This window comes from Phyllostomus hastatus, unplaced genomic scaffold (genome assembly GCF_019186645.2).
Source record: "Phyllostomus hastatus isolate PE091 unplaced genomic scaffold, TTU_PhHast_1.1 phas_scaffold_555, whole genome shotgun sequence".
NCBI classification, from domain to species: domain Eukaryota; kingdom Metazoa; phylum Chordata; class Mammalia; order Chiroptera; family Phyllostomidae; genus Phyllostomus; species Phyllostomus hastatus.
Window position 1 is genome coordinate 3,004,873 of NW_025334036.1, and position 26,464 is coordinate 3,031,336.

Genomic DNA, 26,464 nt, shown 5'->3' on the forward strand with positions numbered 1-26,464 from the left:
TATTTAGCCCAAAAGAGGAACTTGTTTGAGATTTCAGATTAACACAAGAAGAGAACAGAGTATTCAAGACTATTTTGTGCTTAAAACACATCGACTTTCCCTACTTTTCCTACTTCCCTAACTGCCTCAAGAGTGAATGAGGAAACACAGACCTGGGCTTTGCTCCCACCGCCTGGAACCCGGCCTCCGACGTCCGCCGAGCACAGCCAGGAACTCGAGAGGGCGGGTCTCGGCAGGTGAGAGCTCAGGGAAAACGGTCGCCGGTGGGCTCCAAGGCCCTGCCCCAGAGGCCGGAGCTCGCCGCGCCAGGGGCCAGGGGCCAGGAGACAGGGCGCAGCAGCGTCTCAGGTGCAGGGAAGGGGGTGAGTCTGCAGTGCAGGGAGGGTCTGAGCCTCCCCGGGGCTCTGGCTGGGCTGACACACATCTGAGTCACATCCTAGCGAAGAATCGACTCTGTGACTCAGGCTTCCTGTGCACACGACGGCCACTCCGGCTTCACGAAGTCAAACGACCACATGAGCAAACAAAGAAGCGTGCGGAGAGCGAGGACAGCCTTCCCGGCGGGCGGGCGGGCGCCCCCACGGGGCGGCCTCTCCCGAGGGCGGAGGACCAGCACGGAGGGCAAGCTGCGCGGGGCTTTCCCGGCAAACACAAGTCAGGGATAGAGGGTTCAATATGCAAAGTCTTTTATTTAAAATTTTGAAAAGTTAAGACTCCCCACCGCCTCGGTCCGTGCCATCCCCGTCGGAGGAGGACGGCGGCTCCGAGCCCGGGCGGAGCTGCGCGCCCCCGGACAGGACTCTGCAGGCACTTCAGGGGTGAAGCTCGGCTTCGAAATGCAAACACTGGCGGCTTTGGCTCAACCTTTTAATATAAAAAACTCACCGGTGTACAAAAATGCGAAAGTGTGACAATGACAACATGAAAGAAACCCTGTGGCTGAGAGTCCCCTCGAGCGCACGCCGGGGTGCACGCGCGCCCGCCCAGACTCTGGCGTGGGAACAGAAACTAATGCAAACCAGCGCTACCAAAGGGGCGGCACGGCGCCGCACGCCAGTCCCGACCAACATCAACTCCGAACACCAGCAACGAGAAGGAGGGCCTCTCCCGGGAGCGGCGCGGCGGCGTCCTACTCACGGTGGACCAGCACGAACAGACCCAGCAGGAAGAGGACGGCGTACTGCAAGAGAAGCACAGGGCGCGTCAGAGGGGCCACCCAGCGCGCGATCCTCGGAGTTGCCAGGCCCGGGACGTGTCCCTCACCTGCCCACTTAGTCTTCTACCTTTAAGTGGAATCCATTTAACAGTTTCCAAAATTTAGCAAAAGATCACTTATTTATTTATTTATTTATTATTTCTTTTTTAAAAAGAGTTTATTTAGTTTTAGAGAGAGGGGGAGGGAAGGAGAGAGAGGGAGAGAAACATCAGTGTGTGGTTGCCTCTCACGTGCCCCCCGCTGGGGACCTGGCCCACAACCCACGCATGTGCCCTGACGGGGAATCGAACCTTGACCCTTTGGTTCACAGGTCCATGCTCAATTCACTGAGCTACACCAACCAGGGCAAAACATCACTTTTTAATGAAATATAAAGCATAGGATCTTACCTTAAACTTAGGATAGTCGTTCATGAGGATTGTCACAATCCCAATATATGGAACAAATCTAAACAAAGAAACAAAACATGCATGGTCAGAGTGCGGCCTAAGCGGCCACCATCATTCACCACACATTCTCAGCGTCTTCCACAGGAGAGGAATTTCAGGTCACAAAGTCTGTCTGTGTGTGCCGCCGTCCCACCGGAGCCTCCTTCCGACAGCCCGCAGGGAGGGGAGGTGGGGACAGAGCCACTTTATAGACGAGGAAACAGGCTCCGCCCACAGCACGGGCTTCAGTGCAGCGGGACCAGCAGCAGCTCCCAGGTCTCAGCCCCTGTCCAGTGACTCCTTCTACCTGCCGACTCGGCGCTGGGGCGGGGCTGTCATCACAACCCCAGGGAGCTGTCCACCTCGCTGGGGAGGCCAGGCGAACGGAGCCAGAACGCTACAAGGCCCTTCGTGCCAAGCGTCCAGAGAGCAGCTGTAAGAGCCCTGTCCCAGTCCTTCAGACTCCGCGCCCCCTCACTGGTCAACCACCTGCCATCTGGCTCCGGCTCTCTTCCTCCTGCAACTTTCGGGAACAGCCGAGATCCCTCTCCGCAGCAGACCAGCCTCGGCTCCCATCGTCCTTTATTCTGCAGCCGTGGGCTCCGATGACCACAAACTTGCCCTTGAAATCCCTTTCTCCTCGGTCCTGCCACACACGATCCACTTCTCCACCCACTGCTGGGCTGCTGCATCTTTGTGTTTTTCACCAGTGCTTTCTTTCCTCTTGCCCTTGAGTCTGTCCCCTCAAACTAGGTAAAACCACCTGTTCAATACCTCATAGCACCTGACATACGTCCTTGAAGTCTTCACTCACAACTTCAGTGACACAGACGTGTAACTGGCTGTATTGTGCCTGTCTCTCCTCCTGGACTCGAAGCTCTAGACGGGCGAAAACCATGCCAATCTTGGTCCCCACTGAAGCCCCAAGGCCAAAGGCAACACCTCACACACAGGACACATCCTGCAGGTACTGCGTGACTGAATGTTTGAGGGTCTGGGCCTCTTGCTTTCCCCTCCCCTCGGGGATCTCACTTTCTCCCAGGACTTCAATTCTCCCCTCGATGCAAGAGACTCCGCACATCCTAAGAACTCAGGGGAGAAAGAGGAAGTTGGCAGGGTACCCCCGCTGTGGGAGCAAACTGCCCTGGGCTTGGGCGGACTGGGGGATACCGCCCTTGACCCTAGAGAGGTGAGGTGGGCTGGAGGGCAGGCTGACCTCCGCGGACTTGCAAACAACCCGGATACTTTCATTCTGACCACCCACAACCTTTGCACCATTCCAAAGGTGCACAAACAGAATCACCTCCCACGTAACACTTCCACCATCAGAGCCTTAGGCAAACCTGAAAAGCAGAAACTTTGTCTTCAGTACATCTCACTGCCCTTTGGGAGCTCCTCTTACTTCCTGTCTCCTGTCCTCACCCTGTCCTGCCCCTCCCTCCCCACCCCACCCCCAAATTCCCGTTCTAGAGGTTGAAGTTCCTCTAAACCCCACCCTCCGCTGTCAGAATCCCTCGGACGGCCTGAGGAAAGTGCAGATCCCTCCATCGCGCCAGATCTCCCGAGTCAGCGCACTCCTGGCAGGCGGGGCCCGAGCGGCGTCTCGGCACACTGAGGTACGAGCAGCACAGGACACGCAAGGAGCAGACGTGTGGTGGCAAAGAGGAACCCCTCACAAGGCCCACCCTGTGGGTCCCACCCCTGGGACCTCTCAGAGCTGAGAATGACAGTCACCCCAACAGGCAGGGCTAGGACAGGAGGGTAGGTAGGTGTTCTCCATGCCTTTAATGCATGTTTTTCTTTTCAATGTGGTAACTCTCTGATTTAATGTTTTGTGTCTCACTTACAACACCTTCGTAAAGGCAACGGCAGTCAAAAAAGATAAACCATCAAATTCAAGAATGTGGAGGCAAATAAAACGCCTGACAGTACAGTGCACATTAGAGGATACAAAAGCACCTGTGGTTTCTGTTAAGACAGCGTCATGCTGCTAATTCTGCCCTGACGACCAGCGGCTGCCGCTCTCACGGGCAGAGCCTTCGCCGGGCCCTCCTCACCATGGCCCTCGCGCCCAGAGGACCACAGCCTCCGGCGCCCAGTGACCGCGCCGTCTGCCGGGGGTATCCACGGACACCCTCCCCCGAGGCCGGTCTCCCCGGGCCACCCCGAGTGCGGGCAGCACCCTGATCTTCGGGAGTGCTGTGAGCACAACCTAAGACGGCGACCGGCAGGCGGCCCACAGCCACACAAAAAAGACCCAACGGTCCGTCCCACCATGTCCCCCACGGACAGAGAGAGCTCCGCTGTCCTCCGTCGTCCTCCAGGCAAACCAGCCGCCCTTTCCGCTCACCTGCGCGGACAAGCCTGCCAGCGCAGAGCTGGGAGGAAGCAGCAGGCTTAGCGTACGCAAGCCAAACGCCGTCCCCACGGCCACCTCCAACCGCAGCCTGGGCCCGGTCACCGCCTGGAGGGTGGAGGGTGGAGCGTGAGTGCGTGCGTGGCCTGGGCGTTGCGGGCCCACGCGCAGCTGAGGAGAGAACGCTCCTGCCAGGCGTTAAAGGGGACCGACGCCTGGGGGGTCTGCGCCCCAACACCCGACTCAGCGAGGACCACTGCTTCTGTCCCCAGGGAACCTGTTTCAGGTTCGGCAGGGAGTACCTCTCAAAAGCCCCCATAAAGCCAACAGAGAGCTCAGTGACATCACTCCTCCCGTCTGCTTTCACCCCTCGCCTCAATGTCAAGGGGCCTCCCCCCGCCCCCCCCGCAGCTCCCACCCTCCTCTCCTCCCGCCGTCAGCCGTCTCCGACCGGCGGGTCCGCTGGTGCTGCCCAGCTCCCCACTTTCACAATCACCCCGGTGACATAGCGGGTTCAGTGTTAGTTTCACTTTCTAAAATCGTTTTCCTTACATGTTACGACACGAATGAACCTTGAAAACATCGTGCTACACGAAAGAAGCCAGCCACGAAGGACCACACGGTGCAAGATTCTGTGTATATGAACCGCCCAGAGCAGGCAGGAATCCTCACACAGAAAGCAGATGTGGTGGTTACCAGGGGCTGCAGGGAGCAGGTGACGGGGAGTGACTGCAAATGAGCACTGAGTTTCCCTTCTGGGGTGCGGGAATGTTCTGGAATTAGACAGTGATGATGGCTGCACACACCTTGTGAATATAATAAAACCTAACAAACTGTACACTTTAAAATGGTGAATTTTATATTCTAATACATGCAAATTATATCTCAACAAAGTTTTCTTTATTTTTTTTAAATTTAATTTATTTATTTTTAGACAGAGGGGAAGGGAGGGAGAAAGAGAGGGAGAAGCATCAGTGTGTGGTTGCCTCTCGCACGCCCCCCTACTGGGGACCTGGCCTGCAACCCAGGTGTGTGCCCTGACTGGGAATGGAACCGGCGACACTTTGATTCGCAGGTGGGCGTGCTCAATCCACTGAGCCCCACCAGCCGGGGCTTTTAAAACTTGTTTTACTGAGGGCCTTTGGCCTCGGTGTAAAATTTTTCAGTGTACAGGCAGCTTTTTGAAAAAAAAATTTTAAATGCACATTGACATTTGTACCACAGTCACAGAATGATCCGCCAGAAAGCTCTGCCCCAAGGTCCGGGTACAGCCTGACTTTGAAATATCAGCTTTGGGTTTTGTGAACACGATTCCCACCGAGGAGGCAGTACGGCCCATTACGCGTCACGGTGAAGCTGCGGCGCGACCAGCGGGGAGCGGATCTGCGCGGTGGGCGCCCGTGCCCCTGCTGCTCGCGCCGCCGCCGTGCCGGCCCAAGGAGCGTCCCTCGCGTCAGAGCGCGCCAGGCCACCACGTTCTCTACTGGAAGCCACAGGAGGGTCTAATCCTCGATGCGGAATTTCAGAGACATCACTGCATGCAGTTTGCAATTTTTCAAAAACTTGCCAGAAGACAAGTGATTCCAGTGCACATCTCTCCCCTTTCACAGACTGATGTGTCTGGTGTGAATGAAGCAAAATTATACCCATTTTCTTCTGTCAGATTGGCAAAAAACCTATTTTTTGGTGTGCCACAGAATTTTAGTGGTGAGTTCACGTGCTGTGAGAGGAACCACCTGAGCCCACACTGCCGGCTCCCGGCCAGCGGTGCACCTGGGGGGCGAGGGCCGGCCAGCCGCTCCCCACTCGGGAGCCGCTGGGCCTGAGGTTTGGGTGTGGTGGCTAAGAAAGTGGCCCTCGGGGTCAGCCGGCCCCTTCCCATCGGTGCGGCCTTGGAGAAGCAACCCGATGGCCTGTGTCTCCTCATCTACAGGAGGGAAGTATCAGGGTTGCTCTGAGGTTAAGGAGAAGGAACACTCGCCAAGCACGCAGAATGAGCCGCCAGCACGGAGTAGGTGGCAACGGGTGTGAGTTATTGTTAACACTATTAATAGCACGGAGGCAGTTACAGTCCCGCACTTCCTCGTACCGGTCACTTACAATTCCTGGCCTCCACTGATCTGTTCTCCCGACACAATCTGAAACAAACAGGCTTCATATAACTTTTAAATTTCATTTGACCTCAATAATTTCAAGACTAGAAATAAAACAGTATGGAATAAATTAATGTGACCAAGTTAACGGAGATGAGCATTTTCTGCTGCTGGCTCGGGGAGCCCCGGAGACACGGACGCCCCACGAAGCAGGGCCGGCGCTGTCCCGGGCCCCGAGGCCGGCAGGCACAGGCGCCGGGCTGCGGACGGCGCCCACGGACAGTTCCCCACGGCGCTGGGTCAACGAGTGGGTCCTCAGCGCTGCCGCTCCGGTCCGTCGTCCCACCACTGTCAGTGCTCTCCGCGCCCCCTCCCCTCCCCCCTGGCGCAGTGCACCTGAAGTCTGAGATCCGGGTGAAGACACACACTTTTCAAAGGACACCGGTGATCTGGTGGAGCCAGGACCCAACCGTCACGCTCACCTGCGCGTGGTCAGACGCTGGGACCGAGCGGGCCAAGGGGCGCGAAGAACCCAGCCGACGTCCCCCCCGTACTCACCCCCTTGCTCTCCCCACGACATCCTTCTTCTCCAGCCAGTGCTGTCCGTGCTTGTAGAGGCCCCGGTCGTCAACGGCGTTATTGTCTCCTTTGGTCAAAAACTTGATATGTCCGTTTTGCCTTGAAAGAGTAAGAGAAACCCAAGTCATCAAATACCCTGACGTCACCTGAAAGCATAAAAAATTCCTGTGGAACTGTGGTATTTTATATCGCCATTCCCATGATCAAAATAATTACTTGTTTAGCTAAAAGGACATTTATAGCTATGTGTTTTTATAACTTTATAACAGGGAAAAACTGGGAAAAAGCCAACAGTCTAACGTTCAGGAGCCGAGATACTAAGCAAGCATTAAAGACATGTTACGGAAGACTAGTGACACGGGAAGATCATACGAATTGTATTCATCAAAGAAAAGATTACAAAATAGCATGCAGTATAATCGTATGTTTATATTAAAATAATACAAGCCACCAAGTTTTCTGAAATACAAAGAGAAAGGAACACATCAAACTATCCCACAGGATGCAGCAGGCACAATGAAGGTTGTTCTGTGAGACCACAGACTGACCCAGCTTCTTCAACCAGTAAGTTGCAAAGAACAAAAATAGTTGGAAAAGTAATTTGCGTATTAAATAAAAGAGACTATACAGCCATATCAACCAATTGTACCCGAGGACCTTCTCTGAATCTGGATTCAAACAAACTGTCAAGAAAAAGCCCAGGGGTTATGTTTCACAGATATTTACTGAAATATGCACATATGACATGGCATGATACCTATGACTGGGTTCACCACAACACAGGCGGGGGCGGGGGAAGGGGGTTCTGCAGGTGAGACAGACTGGCCACAGATTCGTAAGCGCTGGACCTGGGTGATGGACGCACGGGACTGCACTGTGCTGTCTCGTCTGCTTTCTCCATATTTAAAAATTAGGAAAAGTGATAGCATCTTACTTAATCAGAAATGTACTAGGTTAATTCTTCTAAAGAAACATGAGGTTTCTAGTAATTTTAAAATTTAATTGAAATTGAAAGCAAAATATATTTCACAGTTGATAAAAACTACCTTAAAATTGCTCTGGCTGGTGTGGCTCAGCGGACGGAGTGCCGGCCTGCACACGCCTGGGTTGCCGGCCGGGTCCCCAGGAGCGGGGGTGTGAGAGGCAACTGATGGATGTTATCTCTTGCACATAGGTGTTTCTTTCCCTCTCTTCCCCCTCTCTAAAGATAAATAAAATCTTAAAAAAAAATTTTTTAAACTATCTTAAAATTAATTCAAGTGCGTTTGGGTTACCCATTACACTAGAAGAAAGAAAAGGAGCTCCAGGCTCCTGCTGACTAATATCCACTGGGAAGCTAAGCCAGGAACTGACTCACTAGACACTAGATCTGCAGATGAAACTAAATCGAGAGGTGTTGCCAACACCAAAAAGAGCTAGGTGCAAACAGTCACATTAAAAATACGATTCCAGTAAGAAAAAAATGCAGAGAGAAACCATCGGCAGCTGACAACTCACTACGCGGAAACGAACGTCTGGAAAACGACGGAGGGTGAGAGGGCGGCGTGGGCCTGCCGGCTGCCAGCGCAGGTCAGGAGCCCGGGAGCGGGGGGTCGGCTCAGCCACTCAACCCTGAGGAACCAGGGAGGCAGGAAAACGCATCATGGGATGGGAGGAGCAGGAGGCTGGGAAACGGGGAACACCCCGGGAAAGGAAAGGGACCTACAGGAGATCTGCACCGTCCCCTAAGACTTGATTTGCCAACGAACCAACCAAACACACCCGACCCTTCCCCCTCCCCCGCCCCATACAGTCAGGAGAGACCACTACAGAAAGAGCACAGTCTCCTTCATCTGCTTAATGGTGTAACCAGTGTTCTCTGGGGGCAACCAGCTCCCACTAGACCTACTCCAGTACCTCTCAGGTCCTAGGCCCGACATACTGCCTGACAGCCCCCCCCATCCCCCACCCCCCGCCCCAGCGCAGCGACCAAACCCCTAATATGATCCACCTCTGCCTCTGCGGAGCTCAGCAGGCGTGCAATTCAATCTAACATCGTAACACTGTGACGGTGGGCAGGAGGAAGCAAGCACTTTCCAGGTGGCCGAATATAAACTACGCAGTATGTTTATAAAACAAAAAGAATTATCCCAAATTTAACTTTCTCCTTGGGTGCTAGGATTACATGTAACTTTGTTTTCTGTATTTTCCAATTTGATGCAGCGCCACATGTGATGAGAATGCTTGTAAGACGGAGACGCGTGGGTGAAACAGCCTTGTACAGTATTTACGGACTCCCAGGGAACCTTCTGTAAGGAGTGGGCCGGGGAGGGAGGGAGGCAGAAAGAGAAGAGAGAGGTCAGCTGAACAATTCCTACCTCTCTTCTCTGTAAAGCTCGGGATTTCATTTCTTCTGAAAGAAATGGACAACGCAAGAACGAGCCTGAGAGCATTCAAGCAGACTGACTAACACATTTCATTCATTCTGGTCGTTACTTGGCCCCACATTTAAGAACAATGTTAATACCATTAAATCAGATGATTATTACAACCTGGTATCTTAGTTTCCCTGAAAGCAAAAAGGAAATCGGAAACTTTGGAATAATAGTAACAGTCCTGCAGGTTGAAGGCATCTCAAGAGTTGAAAATAAATCAGCAAAAACCCCAGACTGCAAAGTATCATACATCTTAAAATACTCAAACTTCTGTTAAAAATTTACTTTTAAAATTTAAGGATCTGCAGTTGATATAACATGACCCTGCCCTGAAACAAGATGAAGTATTTAAAAATTAAAAAAAAAAACAAACACACACAAAAACAAGCAAACAAAAAAACCCCTCACTGGATTGCAAAGGCTCACACATAAAAGCAGACAGTTTCTGCGTTCCCTGAAGCAGGGTCCGGGTTGAATTTGATTTTCCCTGATAAACGCAGGGGGAGCTGGTTCTGCTTCGTGCGCACAGGCAGGGCTGAGCACAAACAACACACAACAACTGGGAGAATCTGGAAAATGCTACCCGTACTGAATAAACCCTCACAATTCCCCCCCCCAAAATCCAAAACATTTAAGTCATCCCTTCCTAGTCAACAGTAGAATGCCATTTTCAAATTATCTCTTTCGAAATATATGCTCGAGTCTGAAGAAAAAGAGCAGTCAGATCTCTGTGTCGCCCGCGAGGAAAACTCTTCTGAGCCGGGGTGTTCACAAGCTGCCGCCGCCAGCGGCCTCTCCTGGAGGTGGGGAGGGCGCCCTGCGTCAGAGGGCGGGAGAACAGGGTACCGTTCACTCTGCGCCTCCTCACACCCAGGGACCTCCGCCACCCTCCTCATCTCACTTGCCCTCTGGGTGTCCTGCAGCACAGCGGCTTTACCCGCGACCCTCGGTCCTTCCTCCCTCTAGTTCAAGCGCCCCTTCACTGGAAGTACCACAGGTTTGCAGGGAGGGGCCGGGGACTGTGCGGGTGGACAGGGACGCACAGGTTTAGGACTCAGAGATCTCGTAATCAATCCCTTTTCCTAAACCTCTTTACATCAGAAATAAGGAAACTGAGGCCCAGGGTGGTGACGTTTTTTTGTTTATTCCCATGCTCCCCGGCGCCCAAGGACTCTGAAGGTGTTTCATGCATCCTTTCTAATTCTAAAACGCAAGTCTATGCTTAAAAGAATAATTTAGATTTTAGAAATTTTCTTTGGAATTTGAAAAAGTTGGTAAACTTATTTTTATTTGAAATGTCTGTTAGACTGCCTTAAAAGTTGTTTTTGTTTTTAATATTAGGGCTTCGTCATCCATTATATCGTAAGATTCTATAATATTTGGGCCCTGACTGATGTGGCTCAGTGGGTGGGGCGTCTCCCCACAAACTGAAACTTTGCTGGTTAGATTCCTGGTCAGGGCACGTGCCTGCGTTGTGGGCCACGTCCCAGGCTGGGGGCTTGCAAGGGGCAACCGATCAGTGTTGCTCTCACACATCAATGTTTTTTGCCTTCTCTTTCTCCCTCCCTTTCCCTCTCCCTAAAATACATAGAAATAAAATCTAAAAAAAAAAAAAGAAGAAGAAGATGATCCTATTTGGGACCAACCCTTACATCATTTGGGGGGATTATATATATTACTCACACACACACAGTAACCGCATGCTGTTCCTGCGGCCTTTGTCTACAATACGGACAACTGACGTCACAAAGCGTGACAACTGTTCCTCCATCCCCTCAGAGGCGCAGGGACCATTCTGGAAGGAAGGGGCGTGTGAGATTACAGGAGCCGATCACGAGGTGTGGGGTGTTAGGCAAAACGGTGCTTGACGTAACCAACGCCATGTGAAGCTCGCTGCTCTGAGGGGCCGCCAGGCCCCCGTCACTTGAAAGGAATGTTCTCACACGGACGAATAGGCCCGTTAGTTGTTTACTGCTTTGGAGTACACCGAGCTAACGATCTGGTTGGGAAGCAGAAGGGAACCAAGAGAAAAGTCCAGAAACCTTCAGGGAAATAAATGAATTAATAAATAACAATTTAGTACCCAAATGTTCACCAGGCCTTCAGACATTCATAACAATGAACTGGAAGAAGGCCCTAGCAGTTTCCCACCCTTTCTTAACCTTTGGGCTATCAAAATGAAAGACTTGTAAACACCAACACATAAAAATAGTTTAAAACAAGAAACACATAGTTTGCACGTACTTTTCATGAATCTTCAAGACTCGGTGAACTATAGGAATCTCTCTTCCTTCTATTCTAAAAACAACAATCTCTCCCACTCGTATGGGGTCCTCAACTCGATTTGTTAGGAAGAGAAGGTCTCCTCTATGAAACGCGGGTTCCATGCTGCCACTGGGGGGTGGGGTGGAGAACATAACAGCAAAGAGAAAGTCGGAGATTAAATTTACTTTCAAAATTAGATAGTCAACAAAACAATCAATAGTATCACCTTTGAAATATACTCAATACCTTAACAAATGTACTGACATAAATGTATGCTGTTCTGAAAACACGGTGTCTTCAGACTAATGAGTTACACAAGTTTTCTTCAGTTATTAGCATTCATTAACGAGTTCCATTTCGAGCATTACTATTCAAAGGAGCTTAAATTTTTGAAAAGGGCAATGTTACTGATTCTTTAACCTTTTAAAATTTCAAGTGACAAACAGAATATTAAGGAATGAACTTTATAGTCACTGCCCTTATTCTCCTTTCATGGGAAAACATATTCATATATTCAAATGAGAACCAGATCATCCTCTCCTGCCATTTATAAACATACAGACCCAGATGACCTTATGATTCCGCACCGTGAGGGAGGGAGAGCGGCTCTTCAAGTCAAAGAACAGTCTGTGCCTGAGATAATGCTTGCGTCTTTCTTATTTATTTATTTATTTATTTATTTATTTATTTATAAAAGAGAAACCAGAAAGAAAACCAGGGACGAGGGCAGAGATCTTTGCCTAAGAGACTCAGAGATGAGCAAAGGATCCAACTCCACGGTAATCAGCGAGGACAGACCTGCTCCACCCGATACCCAGCGCTTCCAAGGTCCTCAGACATTTGCACTAATTAATGAACCTTTGCTTTCTATGCAGAAGCAGGCCGTCAGCATTGTTTTCAGGAACTCAAGCTCCAGTTTTCGGTAACGACAGATTCAGGAAGAAGAAAATGGATAGACGGGGAATAAAAAGCAAGATAGAAGCAGCGACAAAGCCCGACACCTCTGCTTGAAGACTCGGGCTCCCCGCGCACGGAGACCGAGAGCCAGGAAGGCCCAAAGCTCCACGTCAGGACACGTTCCGGGCGAAGCCTGAACCAAGGGCGTCCAACAGAACCCGCTCTCCCTGTGCTCAACTGTCTCCAAGCCACTCTAGAATTTTAAACAGGAAGCATCAGAATAATATTTGCTGTTACGATACATCACTTCAGAAGCTAGAGACCGTATAGACGACACTGGGGTCTTTACTGAATTAGTAAGTAAAGGGGAGCAGATGAGAAGGCACGCTGCAGACCAGCTGTCCAGGCTGTCACTTGTAACTGAACTCTCGACAAACATTAACTGTTCTTTAAACAATGGACACAAGAGAATAAGGGGGAAAATACAGAGAAAAGGATGTATATACAGAGTTACCTCAATTACGTAAGAAATAATATGCATGAAAACAGAGACCAAGATGTGAACAATGATGATTATCCCACAACTACAGGCGACACAGTTTCATCCAGAGTTTTATGTTTTCGATATTTCATACGATGAAAATGTATGAACTTTTCTCCCGATTTAAAAAGCATTTTTGTAAGCCCTGGCTGGAGTAGCTCAGTGGATTGAGTGCGGGCTGGGAACCAAAGTGTCCCAGGTTCGATTCCCAGCCAGAGTACATTCCTGGGTTGCAGGTCAGAACCCCCAGGAATCACACATTGATGTCTCTCTCTCTCTCTCTCTCTCTCTCTCTCTGTCTCCCTCCCTTCCCTCTCTAAAAATAAATAAATAAAATCTTTAAAAAAAATAAAAAAATAATGAAAAGCATTTTTGTAAAGGTCACGCCAAAGCCCAGGCAGGAAGTGAGGAGGGCCTGAAACAGCACAGCAGCAGGGCCAGCTCGGGCAGGCAGAGTGGTCGGGGACAGAACGGGACAGAACAGATGTAATGGCCAGCGCACTGCGCCGCGGTGACTCCTCCGCTTCTGACACCAAGCAGACGGCAGTGACAGTCACAGAAAGAGAAGAAAGAGCAGGTTTGTGAGAAAAGATGGATTTCATTTTTATTACGTGGCTTTCAAGTGCCTGGTTGACACGCACACGCAGAAGTCCAGGGTAGGGTGAAAACGAGTCCAGACCCAGGGGAGAAAGGCAGATGAGAAGTAAAAAGATTTCAGATTTCAGATATGAAACCCTGGCTGGTGTGGCTCAGTGGATTGAGTGCTGGCCTGCAAACCAAAGGGTCACTGGTTCGATTCCCAGTCAGGGCACATGCCTGGGTTGCAGGCCAGGTCCCCAGTGGGGGTGTGTGAGAGGCAACCACACACTGATGTTTCTCTTTCTCTCTTTCTCCTTCCCCTCCCCTCTCTAAAAATCAATAAATAAAATTAAATTAAAAATATTTCAGATACGGATGGCGATTAAACATAGATAAAGTGAGGACCATTAAAGAAACAAACCAGGGGAGGCTTTTTGAACATTAAATAAAATTATAAGTAACCTTCTTAATATTATCTGATCAAACTATACTCTTAAATTTAAATATCAATCATGACAAGTTTTATACGATATTGTATATAAATCACTTAAATATTTTTAAATTGGCTTCAGCTCTATGAAGGGGAAAGTTTTTAATGTCCCCTGAAACTTCAGTTAATAAAATAAGAAGGTATCTGTCCTCTCCCTGAACGGCCGCACGACAGCCCTGAGAGGGGCTTCCCCGCGGGCCGCGCCCCCCCCCCAGGAACGGCCCCCCTCCTCCAATGTGAGCTGGTCTCTACTCGTCTCTTTCCCTTACTGCACATCGGCCGTCGGAAAAGCTTAGTACGGAAATAATCTGCCAAATAACTCACCAAACACCACTTTTAAGCCCCAACTGATAATACAAACTTTCCAGCTATAGCAAAACGGACTCTCCAGAACCACCAACGAGCAAGTCCTCCGTCTGACCCCCACCCGCCCGGGTTCCAGATCACTGGACTGTCCTCCCGGCTGCCGGCAGCGCCGCCTGGAGCAAGCCCAGAGGCACCGCCACAAGGAGCCCGCCCGGCCGTCTCCCCGCTTCCCCACGGCCAGCGGCCGGCAGTGCAGCGCCCCTTCCCTCGGTGGCCGCGCTCCCCGCTGAGTTCAGGACTGCGGGAGCTGGGGACCATGCGATCTTAGAACTGGGAAGGTCTTCTGACACCATCTAGCTCTGGCCCTCTCTCTTCTGGCCTTCATTTTATAGAGGAAACTGTGGTTTGGTGAGCACGTGACTTGCCCACGGTTGTAGTCAGACGTGGGGGCGGGGGGGGAGACCCAGGTCTCTATACGCTCAGCAGTACGTTAGATGCTTCCCCACTAACAGAATCCATACATGTCTTTGGATTGCTAAAATTACTGTTGCATTTGATTATTAACAAAAACAGAACTAAGGTACAAGTAAGACACCGGAGACTCAGTGCTCCCCACCACTTGTTTCTGCAAGTGTACCTCAGTGACGGTGGGGGAGTCAGATGCACCGTGTTAAGAGTAACATACTATTAGCCAGACTCAAGACAATGTTAATGATTTGGTTCATTTTATGTTTATACTCCATTGGCTCTAGAAAAGACTTGGGAGAGCTTACATAATTAAGCCCAAATTAAGGCAGAACTATAATGATTCAATTATGTAACCAAGTGGTAATTCTCCAAAAATGAGTAAGTTAGGCTTTTAAAGCACTAGGAGTAGGAATATAAGGAGGGGGAAAGAAGTCCAGTGGAGGGAAAAATTCGGCACTACGAGTACTTGTCACTCTAAGAGACGGCATGAGTATGTCCAGTCGTCCCGAGGTCTGTTTAGGAGTGATGTTAAAGGTCACGGGACACACGGAAACGAAGAGCGATGATGCTTCTGCGCTTGAACTGAGAACTCGCCACCCCAAACTCTCGGAGTTGGCACGTACTCTCGCCAACTAACCACCAAACGTCCACCCTGAAGTATCAAAGTGAAGAGTGCAGGAAGAGACTTCAGAAAACAGAGCGCATCTCGACAGACACGCTGAGAACGAAGGTCACGGAGTGAGTGTTGGAAGAGAGGTCACGAGCCCCTCGGGGCCCGAGGGGAAAGGGCCTGACACGTGGAGGAGAACTCCGCACCTCCGAGGGGCAGGAACCGCGTGCTCCCGGGCCCCCTGGGGAGGGCTGGTGTGCAGAGGGAGGACACCGCAGTTACTCAGCTTCTCGGCTTCCCTCCCAGGCAGTGCCATGCAAGCCCGTGCCTCGGAGGGCGGTTCTTACCTGAGCACCACTACAATGGGACTCTCACTTCCGGTTATGACCATTAACCCCTTCCAGATCATTAGCGCCGAGGAGACGATCATCCCAAAATTTAGGACCTGATAATAGAGCTGTGAGAGCAAAGGAGGAGAGGTCAGCTGTGTGACTGTCCCCACCCAGGACGGCGACTGACAGCGGCGTCAGTGTCAGAGTTTCAGGTCGCACCCCTAGGGCAGCTGGAGCCCCGAGACAGCCTTTCAGCTTCTGTACTCGCCACACCCTCGGCCTCTGGGACGTCCCCCGCTCTCACCCCAAGTACCGGGCTCCACGGGGCTTGCTGAAGCACGTCACACGCACACAACTTACTGTTTCCAGAACCTTTCACAGAAGGTATTTCGTGTGGACGTCATGACCTTTCCGCCGAGATTCCATCACATCCACGACACACCAGCCCACAGGGAGAAGCCCGCTTGCACAGCCCTCCAGCACTTCCCGTCCTCCGCACGCACCCCCGGGAACCAGGGCTGTCGGCCGCGCTCAGCCCCAGCCCTCGGTTCGCAGCTGAGGAGGCAGTGGCAGGGAGGGGAAGGGACTGCACCCAAGTCACCGAGCCCGCCGGTCACACCGCCAGGACTCCAAGGCCAGCCTTCTTCCTGCCTTCATAAACTCCCACCGCTTGACAAATGATAAACTCTACAACCCGAGGAAGCAACGCTAGAAAGGAACGTCTAGCGAGGGGGATGATGTGAGCTGGCTGCGCCGGACAGAGGCCGGACACCGCGGGGCAGGGTCGGAGCGCACCGGGAGAGATGTGAAAAGGCACATGAGACTCATGCTGGACAATCCTGAATACACCGTTTTAGATGCGAACCTGAAAACACATTCATAGAATGCTTTAAAGTGAAAAAACAAAAATTTCAACAATATGTGCAATGCAAGTTCACTTTTGTTATTTTAGAAATATACATGCAGATGGACAATCTGTAAGACAACTGTTCTAGTCTTCAAAGATCCAGTGTCATGAACATAAACACGGGAGGCTGTTCTGGATGAAAAAGGACCAAAGAGACATAACCAAGGACAGAAAATTCAGCAAAATAAAAGTGACATAATTTTAAACACTGTCATTTAACCGGCCACATCTAAAAGTTACCTACTGCTCATTTATCTATTATAGTCATCAAACATAACAATTCTATTTCTATTCCGGTAAGAGATATCTGAAGTTCAACACACAGGATATTTTCACAGAAGTCAGACTGCCAGCAATTTTGGGCAAAGACAGAAGCGACCATGGAAGCAACAAAACAGCAGGTGGCCTAAGTCTTATCTCAGGACCAGAAACTCCCAGACGCCCGAACCACAGCCACGACCCCTGCGCGCCAACTCCCAGACGCCCGGACAGCGGCTGGCCGTGACCCGATGGCCCCGGGCACACGGAAGCACGTTCGGAACGGACACCGTTGTTATGGCCCGATACAGTCGCTGCGGGCCCCGGGAGAATCTTACACGGAATGACGGCAACCCTGAAGAGTCCAACAGGCATGACATTAGCAGTAAGAGCGAGACAAAGTTCATTGAAAAAATCTGTTGAAGTGTTTTAAAATCTGACAAATGAAAACATATCTGTACAACACAAGTACAGCAGCTTCATTCACAATAGCCTCAAATTGCAAAGAAAAGTCCATCAACAGATGAAATAAATAAACTGCCTCATTTCCCTGTCACAGAATACTACTCAGGGAAAGAATGAACTACCAACACACACAACCCGGATGAATCGCAAGAATGTCCCGTTTGGGCCAAGTGGGAATGACAGGGGCCAAGGTCACCTCCGCGCCTGAAACAACCGAAACGCTGGACAGAACACGTGGAACGAAGGCCTGCGGACGCCGCACACGAGACCGTGTGCTCGCAGCGCAGGAAGGGGTGGCTCCGAGAGAAGCCAGAAGGGGGCCCCTGAGCGCCCTACTCCCAGACCAAGGGCAAAGGGGGATGCGGACAGAGCCTGGGAGTCTCCGGGGCCTGCGGACTGAGAACAGGGAGTTCGGGGAGCAAGGGCGGCTGGAGACCGCGGGTCAGCCGGGATCCAAGAGCCGCAGGAAGGCCTGCAGAGGGTCCCCGCTCGAGTCCTCAGCCGAGATCCGATCGGGACCACCGCACAGGCACGTGAGGGAACCACCCCGGGGGAAAGAACCTTCTAGAAGGAGCAGATGGACTAGTCCTCAGCGCTCCTGAGGAACGGGAAGAGCTTGGGTTCTGGAAACAACAGCGGACTTCTTCAAAGCACTACGAGAAAAACTATCAACCTGAAATTCCACACCCTGAGAAATTCCTTTAAAAAATGAAGGCAAAATAAAACCTCTTCAAAGACACAAAAACTAAAATAATTCATTATGAGCAGATCTACAATACAAAAATAAAGTTTTTAAAAAGTCCTCCAGGCAAAAGGAAAAGATCAAATGAAATCTGGATTCACACATAGAAATAAGCAGCATTAGGAATAGTATATGTCAGGAAATACAAAATACATTTTTTCTTATTTAAAGTTTGGGGGAAGCACCTAAAGCAGTAAGTAGAGGGAATTCTATAGCAGTAAAAGGCCTCACATTATATGCCGTATTTCTGTTCACACTCAGTTCAAATTATTTTGTAATTTCCCTTGTGATTCACTTTTGACCTATGGGTTATTTAGAAATGCACTATTTAATTTCCAAACATTTGTAGATTCCCCAAAGTAAGCTTCCACCTTCAAACACTAGGGAAAGCGGCCCTGGCCAGGTAGCTCAGTCGGTTAGAGTGTAGTCCCCAATATGCCAAGGTTGCAGGTTCAATCCCTGGTCAGGGCACATGCACGAAGCAACCAGTGACTGCACAGATGAGTGGAACAGCAAATCAGTGTTGCTCTCTCTCTGTCTCTGAAAAAACAAGACAAAAAAACTAGGAAAAGCAAATGAAACTCACAGTAACTCAAAGAAATACTAAAAATAAGAAAAGAAATAATGAAAAAGAAGACAAAAAACAATAAAGAAAATCAATCAAACCAAAAAGTTGGTTCTTTGAGACCAATTAGCCGGACTAATCAGGAAGCAGTGAGAGAGGTGACAGCACCAGAGTAATTTTATCTTAACTTGCATTGACGCACAAATATGAAAAGAATAATAAGCATTATGACCAGTATACCAATATATCACCAATTCCTTAAAAGACACAAGCTACCAAAGCTCACTGGAGAAAATATAGATAACCTGGACAGGTCTACATCTATAAAGAAATTGAATCAATCTATCATTTCAAAACCTTCCCACAAAGAAAAACTCCAGGCTCAGATGGCATTCACTGCGAATTCTACCAAGCAATTAATGAAAAAATCATGAACAATTCTACACCAACTCTTCCAGAAAATTTTAGAAAACAGAATACTTCCCAACTCATTCTACAGGGCCAGCATTACTGATACCCAAACCAGAAAAAGATGTTATAAGAAAATTAAACAACAGTTATCACGGGTATAGATATAAAAATTATTAGCAACATCTTAGCAAATCAGACCCAACAATATATATAACACATTATGAGCAAGTAGAATCTATCACAGGATAAAAAGCTGGCAACTTTAATATCCCTTTCTCAACAGCTGACAGGAGACAGAAAAGCAGCAAGGATATGGAAAACGAGAATACCATCAAAGAAGTAACAGCTACGGAACACTGCCCGCACCACAGCACAATACGCATGCCTTCCTTTCCTTTCCCTTTCCCCTTTCCTTTCCTCTCCCTCCCCCACTTCCTTCCTTCATTGAATTTATTGGGGTGGCACTGGTTAATAGACATACAGGTTTCAGGGGTACAAGTCTGTAACACATCCTCTGTATGTTGTAACGTGTGTTCACCGCCCCAAGTTAACACTCCCTCCATCACCATTTACCCACCTTCGGGTTTCCTGTCTAACCCCTCCCCCCCAACATTCTGTTCAGACGCACGGGAAACGTTCTCCAGAGACCAGGCTCTAGGCAAGCAAAAAAGGGTCTGAACTTTTAAATTACTGTAGCCACACACACTGTGTTCTCCAACCACAGTGGAGTTAAATTAGAAATAAGCACCAGAAAGAAATTTGGGAAGCCCACAAATATTTGGAAATTAAACAACATTTTCCTAAGTCACCCATGGGTCAAAGAGGGATTGCAAGGGAAATTACAAAATATTTTGAACTGAGTGGCAACAAAAACATATCAAAATTTATGGAACGTACCTAACGCATTGCTAAGACGGAAATTTATAGCTTTAAATACATATACTAGAAAAGACCTTAAAAGAATAACCCAAGATTCCACTTTAAGAAACTAGAAAAGACAGCCAACCAAACACAAAGAACCAAGGAAGAAAGGAAAGGCTGGAGCAGAAATCAGTGAAATAGAAGATAGATGAACAACAGAGGAGAAAAAGCGATGAAGGTCAAATTCACAGACGGAAAGCAGAGTGGTGGCCGCCGGGGGCTGGGCAGAGGGGAGAAGGGGGCGTTCTGAACAGGCACCGAGTTTCAGTTTTGCAAGGGGAAGCCTCGAGGATCGGCCGCACAACAACGTGACTGCACCTACTACTACTGAGCCCTACACTTAAAAATGGGTCAGCCCTGGCTGGGGGCTCGGTCGGTTAGAGCGCTGTCCCTGATACACCAAGGCTGAGGGTTCGATCCCCGGTCAGGGCATATACAAGGATCGACCAATGAAAGCACAGATAAGTCTAACAAGAGATCAATATTTCTTCCCCCCCCATCTCTCCCTTCCTCTCTCTTTAAAACAAACAAAAACAAATTTCAAGTATGTAAGAACCACAGCAAGTCAATGCCTTAATTCTTACTATGGTGCTGTATTCTATATTTTGCTCCAAGTTCCATAGGGTAAAGGAGGACTTCTGGGTGCTGAGGAAGAATGTATGTTTGGACAGTAAGTGTAATTTATAACATCACTTTACTTGTGCTTTCCTGTGTATGTAATGGAGACTGATGTTAGTATTTCTACACCAAAACTTGCCCATTCATTACTGGATGTTGACACCCTGCCTCCCGTTCCTGATCCTGAACAAGATCGGGTGAGTTTTCAATGGTCAAAGAGGTGGCGCATCTGTCCGCCGTGCTGCTGACACCGCCCACTTGCTGCACACTCACTCGCACTGGGTCCCCGTCGGAGGAAGATGTCCTGGCTTTCTGTTTGCGTCACTAACCGGCCAACTCATCAAAAAACAAAACAAACAAACAAACAAAAAAAAAAGTCACCAAAAATCCCCAAAATTCAATCAGGTATCACCACAACAGCAATAGCAATTAAGAGTTAAGTGATCCGCCCTGGCTGGCGTAGCTCAGTGGATTGAGCGCGGGCTGTGAACCAAAGTGTCGCAGGTTCGATTCCCAGTCAGGGCACATGCCTGGGTTGCAGGCCATGACCCCCAGCAACTGCACATTGATGTTTCTCTCTCTCTCTCTCTTTCTCCCTCCCTTCCCTCTCTAAAAAATAAATAAATAAAATCTTAAGAGTCAAGTGATCCTAGGAGACAGGAAGACATAAAAAGAATAAATGACTCTGCCAAGTCCTGACGTCATCTGATTCAGGCAGGAAGAATGAAGCCAGAGAAACCCCATCACAGGGCTCAAACGTGGATTTAGTCACCTCCTGGCCCGTATGCACTGGTCCTTAAGAATTCTCAGAAAGCAGAGGAGAAAATCCCAAGAATTACATGTGAAAGTAACATAAAAATTATTTGGCATGACAGACATATTTCCTTAGTGAGTAAACATTTTTGACCTTTCCCGCAAATAATTAAGAACAGAAAAAAGTATATGTATTGTTAACATTTTAGTGTTAAGGACTTTGTGCATATTTGGTACTTCAGTATTTTGTAAAACTTAAGAGAATCTGACCTATTAAAGTAACAGGTCAGATTTGTAATTCCAATTTACAATGTACAATCAATTGTTGTAGATGTATTCTTTTAATCAGAAAGTATGCTACCTATATAGTGTTGAAACATTTGAGAGAACTTAAGAGCTCAGAATTTATAAAAATTACATAAGTAAGCAGTGATATGTATTGAGTCTTTAAAAAGAAAATTTTAAAAATTTACACAGTAAATGTAATATGTAAGATGTTTAAGTTTGTAAAATAACCCAAATATTCAAAGGCCCTTAAAAGTGACAGTTAAAATTTGCTAAGCTTTAAATAGATTTGTCAAGTGATTCTAAACTTTAAGAACTTAGCTTTAAATTTTTAGCTTTTACAAATTGAGTATTTTTCATTACACAGATTTTATTTATTTATTATTTTTAGAGAGAGGGGAAGGGAGGGGAAAACAGAGGGAGAGAAACATCAATGTGCAAGAGATACATCGATAACACATTGATTGGCTGTCTCTTGCACGCCCCCAGCTGGGTACCTGGACAGAAACCCAGGCATGCGCCCTGACCAGGAATCCAAGTGGTGACCTTTGGGTCCGCCGGCCAGCACTCAGTCCGCTGGGCCACACCAGCCAGGGCCGGCATTTTTTTAGAATGACAACTCTAACAGGCCTTTATGAGCACAGAGTCCATCTCAGTGGGCATCAAGAACCAGTGGCGTGCTGGGGCCCACCTTGTAAATTTTCAGGAGTTTTGTAAGTTGACTGTTAAACAGTGTTATTAAAAATTAGTACAATTACACTAAAAGCAAAGGTAAAAACATTCTAAATTCATGAGTTCCTAATTTTTATTACATTTTATCATGAGCTATGTTGCAGTTATTTTTTTTCCTATTTTATCCATAAGGTAGAAAGTACAATCACATGCTACTGTTATGTTCCTAATTTCATGTGTCATCCAATGACGCATGATAGCAGCTTGAAATCAGCGTTCTTGGGAGGGTTTACACCACAGAAATAGGCAGGCTCTACAAATGAGACCTTCCTGGGTGAAGAAAGGTCTCAGGAAGATGGTTATCTGGCACTCTAGGAAAGGAGCCCCACTCCAAGGGGAAGAAGACGAATAGAATAGTGTATAACAGCTAAGAGGACTCTAGGGACCACATAATGTACAAGGGCAGCCTACAAAGACACAGAAAGAATACAAGGGAAGTTCAGAAGATGGTTAAACACACACGGTTTGAACAGAACAATGTTCACAGAGACATGGACACGAGATAGGCAGGAACAGCGAGTAGGTAGGAACAGTGAGTAGGTAGGAACAGGGACAAGACCGAAACAGTGGGAAACGGCCGCTGCAGAGAGCCTGGGACTCACAGCAAAGGCCCGTCTAGGGAAACGGGAACTGCTGAAGGTTTGAGGGAGGAGAGAGGAGACCAGTCTGGCAATATTGCATAGGATGCAGTGAAGGCAGTGACACCGTTTATTTCTGAAAACTGCTGAAACAGACTCCAAAAGATCACATTACATATAATAAACAAAGGTCGTGAGTAAGGCATTAAAAATCAATTATAACGGAAAGCTCAAAAGAACACACACTCTGCGACTCCGTTTAGATGAGACGCAAACCCACCCACAGTGATGGGAAGCAAATCCGTGGCTGCCCAGCGCTAGAGGAGAGACAGATGACGACGGGGCTCGGGGACCTCGCAGGGGACCCGAGTGCTCCATGTCGGGGTGTCCAACCCCCGGCCCGTGGGCCCCATGTGGCCCGGGATGGCTGTGAATGCGGCCCAACACAAAACCCTACATTGACTTGAAACATTACTTGGTCTTATTACTAAGTTTTATACTAAGTTGTATTACTCAGACACGTACATTTGCCATACTAGTGATCACAACCTGGGGACCTGCTCGATGACGCGAAAAGATTTTCAACAGGCCCGCTGCATAATTAGGGTCATTGCGTAAGGACTTTTTTCCTTATCTGTGGTGATGGATATCATGAAAATTATGATGGACCTTTTTCTTTGCTCATCAGTTTCCATTAGCGTTTGTGTATTCAATGCGTGGCCCAGACACACCACAAGGACGCATGCCCCTGCTCTGCATCTTGACTGTGATGGTTGTATGTAACTGCAGAAACTGATCAAATCATATACTTAAATGGATGGAATTTATTGCACTAAAGTATTCCTCTATGAACCTGACAAGAAGAAAAAACACAACTCAAATGTGTTAATGAGACATTTGATGATACGCATTCAGGCATCAATGGAAAAGTGATGCAAGGACAGCGACTTCAGAGGAGGACTGTGAAACCAAACTTCTGGTTTCCCTTCTTCATGGGATGAGCGCTCACTACCCACAGTCACTGCCGAGTCTTTTCCCGGAAATCGTGTACAGGTGCAACCTCGGTTCATTTCGCTCCCTATCCCCATGCTGCTCCCTATCCCCATGCTACCCAGTCCCTCCTGTTCCCTCCTCCCGGCCGCTGGGAGGTTGTCCTTTTTCTTCATCTGCACAATGGGAGTAAGATCACCTACCTCACAGCTCCACAAAGCACTTCACACTCAGCAAGAGCTCAAAACAGTTATGGTTCTACCTCGACCATTTTCTACACGTTTGTGCCCCCTGAAGGCACAGTCCCTCTTGTTTACCTCTGCATTTTCTCTCATTGTATCTAGCATACGGCACAATGAATAGCAGGCCAAAGATATTTCTTCAGAGCAACGTCTGTGGTACCTAGAAACTCAGATGTAGATGAAAGAGACACTCTACAGCCAGGCAGATTCTAAAGTGTTATCTTAAAGACAGGACCGTTTTGTGCAATTTGAAAAGTATGATCAGATATGACTGCAGGAATTAAGAAACCTAAGAGAAGTTGACACCGAGCTAACTGAAGTCTGAAGGAGACCGAGGGGAGGCTGTGTGTCTACTTCCTTAAAATAGAAAAGTCCAAGAGAGAAATGTTTAATAGGGACATTGGGACAATTGTTCACCGCAAAATACCGTGAAAAGGCCCCAGACGAGCAGAAGCAGGCTCTGCCCACAGGCACGCAGAGGAGACGAAAAGGAGCGACCTTTTCTGCTGACGGAAGAACCACAACAGCACTGCCGGTACCATGTGGTGTAGGGTCTGTAAGTTCCAGACGGAGTGCGATTGATTTAAGGACCAAACCAGGAGATCTGAACTGCAAGATTCCTGTGCCACTAATATTGGGCAGTACACCCGAGGCCTCTAGGGGCTGCCGCCTTCACGCTAAATGGACTCGAGGGGCAAGTTCAGCAACTGTTCGCGCCAGTCAGCGGTGGTCCCAGGGAGTGTCAGGGCAGGCCGCGGGGGCCCAACTGTCCTGGAATGGTTGCGACCGGCAGAGAGCAGTAAGACGGCTTTTGCGGGGGCTCCCAGAACCAATGAACTAACAACTCTAGTCTCCGAAATCCCTCGGGAGCCGCTGCGATTGGAGAAACCCTGAGTTGGCCGCCTTACGAAGTCTAAAACAATAAGCAACCCCAACTCCCACTTACAAAGCGCCCTCCGGTTTCCAGGAGCTCCTCTGCCTCACTGGGAGGAATGGAAGGTGAAGACTCGACTTCCCGCTCCGCCCCTAGGAGGCCCAGAAGTAACAAGGGGCTGAAAATAACAGGGGGCGAACGAAGCGACCTCTGGCCTCGGGTTCCACAAAGAGACGATTCAGGAGTCAGGCTCGCTCACGCCCTCACACAGGGGTCCACAGACCCGCAGGACCCCGCAAGGGCAGCGTCGGAGGGACAGGGGCAGCGTCAAAGGGACAGGGAAGCCCGGAGAAACAGCAGACCGACAACCTCACCTGCCGCTTGTTCATCCGCCGCACATCGTCCAAAAAATCTAGAGACAGCATGGTGGGGCCGGCGAGAGAGAGACCCGCGGTAGAGAGGGGTGCAATGTGACCGGCAGGCGGAACGACTGACGCCGGGCAGAGCTCGCAATGGGCAGGACCCCGCGGCGCCCTCACTTCCGTTTCCGGGGCGGCAACCGACGCGGCCCGCCCCTTCGCTGCGGTGAGTGGACAAAGGGACTCGCAACCTCCGCGATCCAGCCTCCCGGCCCGGCCTCGCTATAGAAGGGCTCTCCCACTCCGGGCGTCGCCTTCTGAGAACGTGAGAACTTCAGAACCGACCGCAGCCCACTTCCGCGCTCGGCCCCCCCGGCCCCTCTAGGCGGGATTATAGTGGAGATCGCCCTGCAACTTCCGGAAGGCGGGCGCTCGTGCAAGCCTAGCCAATGGAGAGTCGAGTCTCCGGCGTCTGAGTGCAGAAGCGGCCCCTGAATGGTCGGCGCGGTTAAGCAGCGCTGGGTGTGGCTCTGGAGGTGTCGCCAGGCCTTGCCGTTTTGAAAGGGGCGGGTCTCTTGCGCTAAGGGAAACTGACAGCTGAGATGGTTTCGTAAGTGCTTTTCTCGTAAAGGTGGAGGATGCGAGAGGCTTTGAAAGCACTACCCAAATCTCTCAAGTTTAAGAAACCTTTGGCTGGAAAGAAAAACCCAGTACGATTAAAAAGCTACCGAATCACGCAACAGTGTGATGAGAGCACCAGTGGTGCGAGTAGTCAGGAAGTCCCTTTCTCCCTGAACTTGACCTCGTTTACGGGATCTGACTGCCTCCCTGAACTCTACCTCCTGCACCTTGATGTGACCCTTCTCTCGCTGCCGCCTTTTTCGCTATGCTAGCAACAGCCCTTGCTTTGACTAGCTGAAAGCTCCTAATAATGCATCTAAGACAGGAAGGACCGGAGCTGGTGCCTTGCTGTTTTTTGTTTTTTGTTTTTTGGTTTTTTTTTCCAAAATTCTGTTTGTCTCACATTGGGGGACAAGCACTTCTTACTAACCTGTTTACCCCCTAGTATCTTAACCTGAAATGAGCACTCAAACAATGTGGTCAAGTGAGTGAATGAGTGAATGGAGGTCTTAAAACCCAGAAGGCCCAGCCTACCCAGACAGATGCATCAAGCAAGACTCTAAGGATAG

At 49.3% G+C, this 26,464-nt stretch overlaps 1 protein-coding gene across 2 annotated transcripts; it reads right to left on the minus strand.

Annotated features, from left to right (window-relative positions):
• Positions 1 to 669: 669 nt before the first annotated feature.
• On the minus strand, positions 670 to 25,537 carry SEC11A (SEC11 homolog A, signal peptidase complex subunit). Of its 2 annotated transcripts, XM_045824859.1 has the most exons (6): positions 25,290 to 25,537; positions 15,590 to 15,699; positions 11,331 to 11,480; positions 6,652 to 6,771; positions 1,606 to 1,663; positions 670 to 1,180 (listed from the first exon to the last, which is right to left on the minus strand). In XM_045824859.1, the coding sequence occupies exons 1-6, from the start codon at positions 25,338 to 25,340 to the stop codon at positions 1,130 to 1,132; spliced, it is 540 nt and encodes a 179-aa protein (XP_045680815.1). In that variant the 5' UTR covers positions 25,341 to 25,537; the 3' UTR covers positions 670 to 1,129. The 2 variants fall into 2 exon arrangements, with proteins under 2 accessions (XP_045680815.1, XP_045680816.1); XM_045824860.1 differs by lacking the exon at positions 11,331 to 11,480.
• Between the last annotated feature and the right edge of the window lie 927 nt (positions 25,538 to 26,464).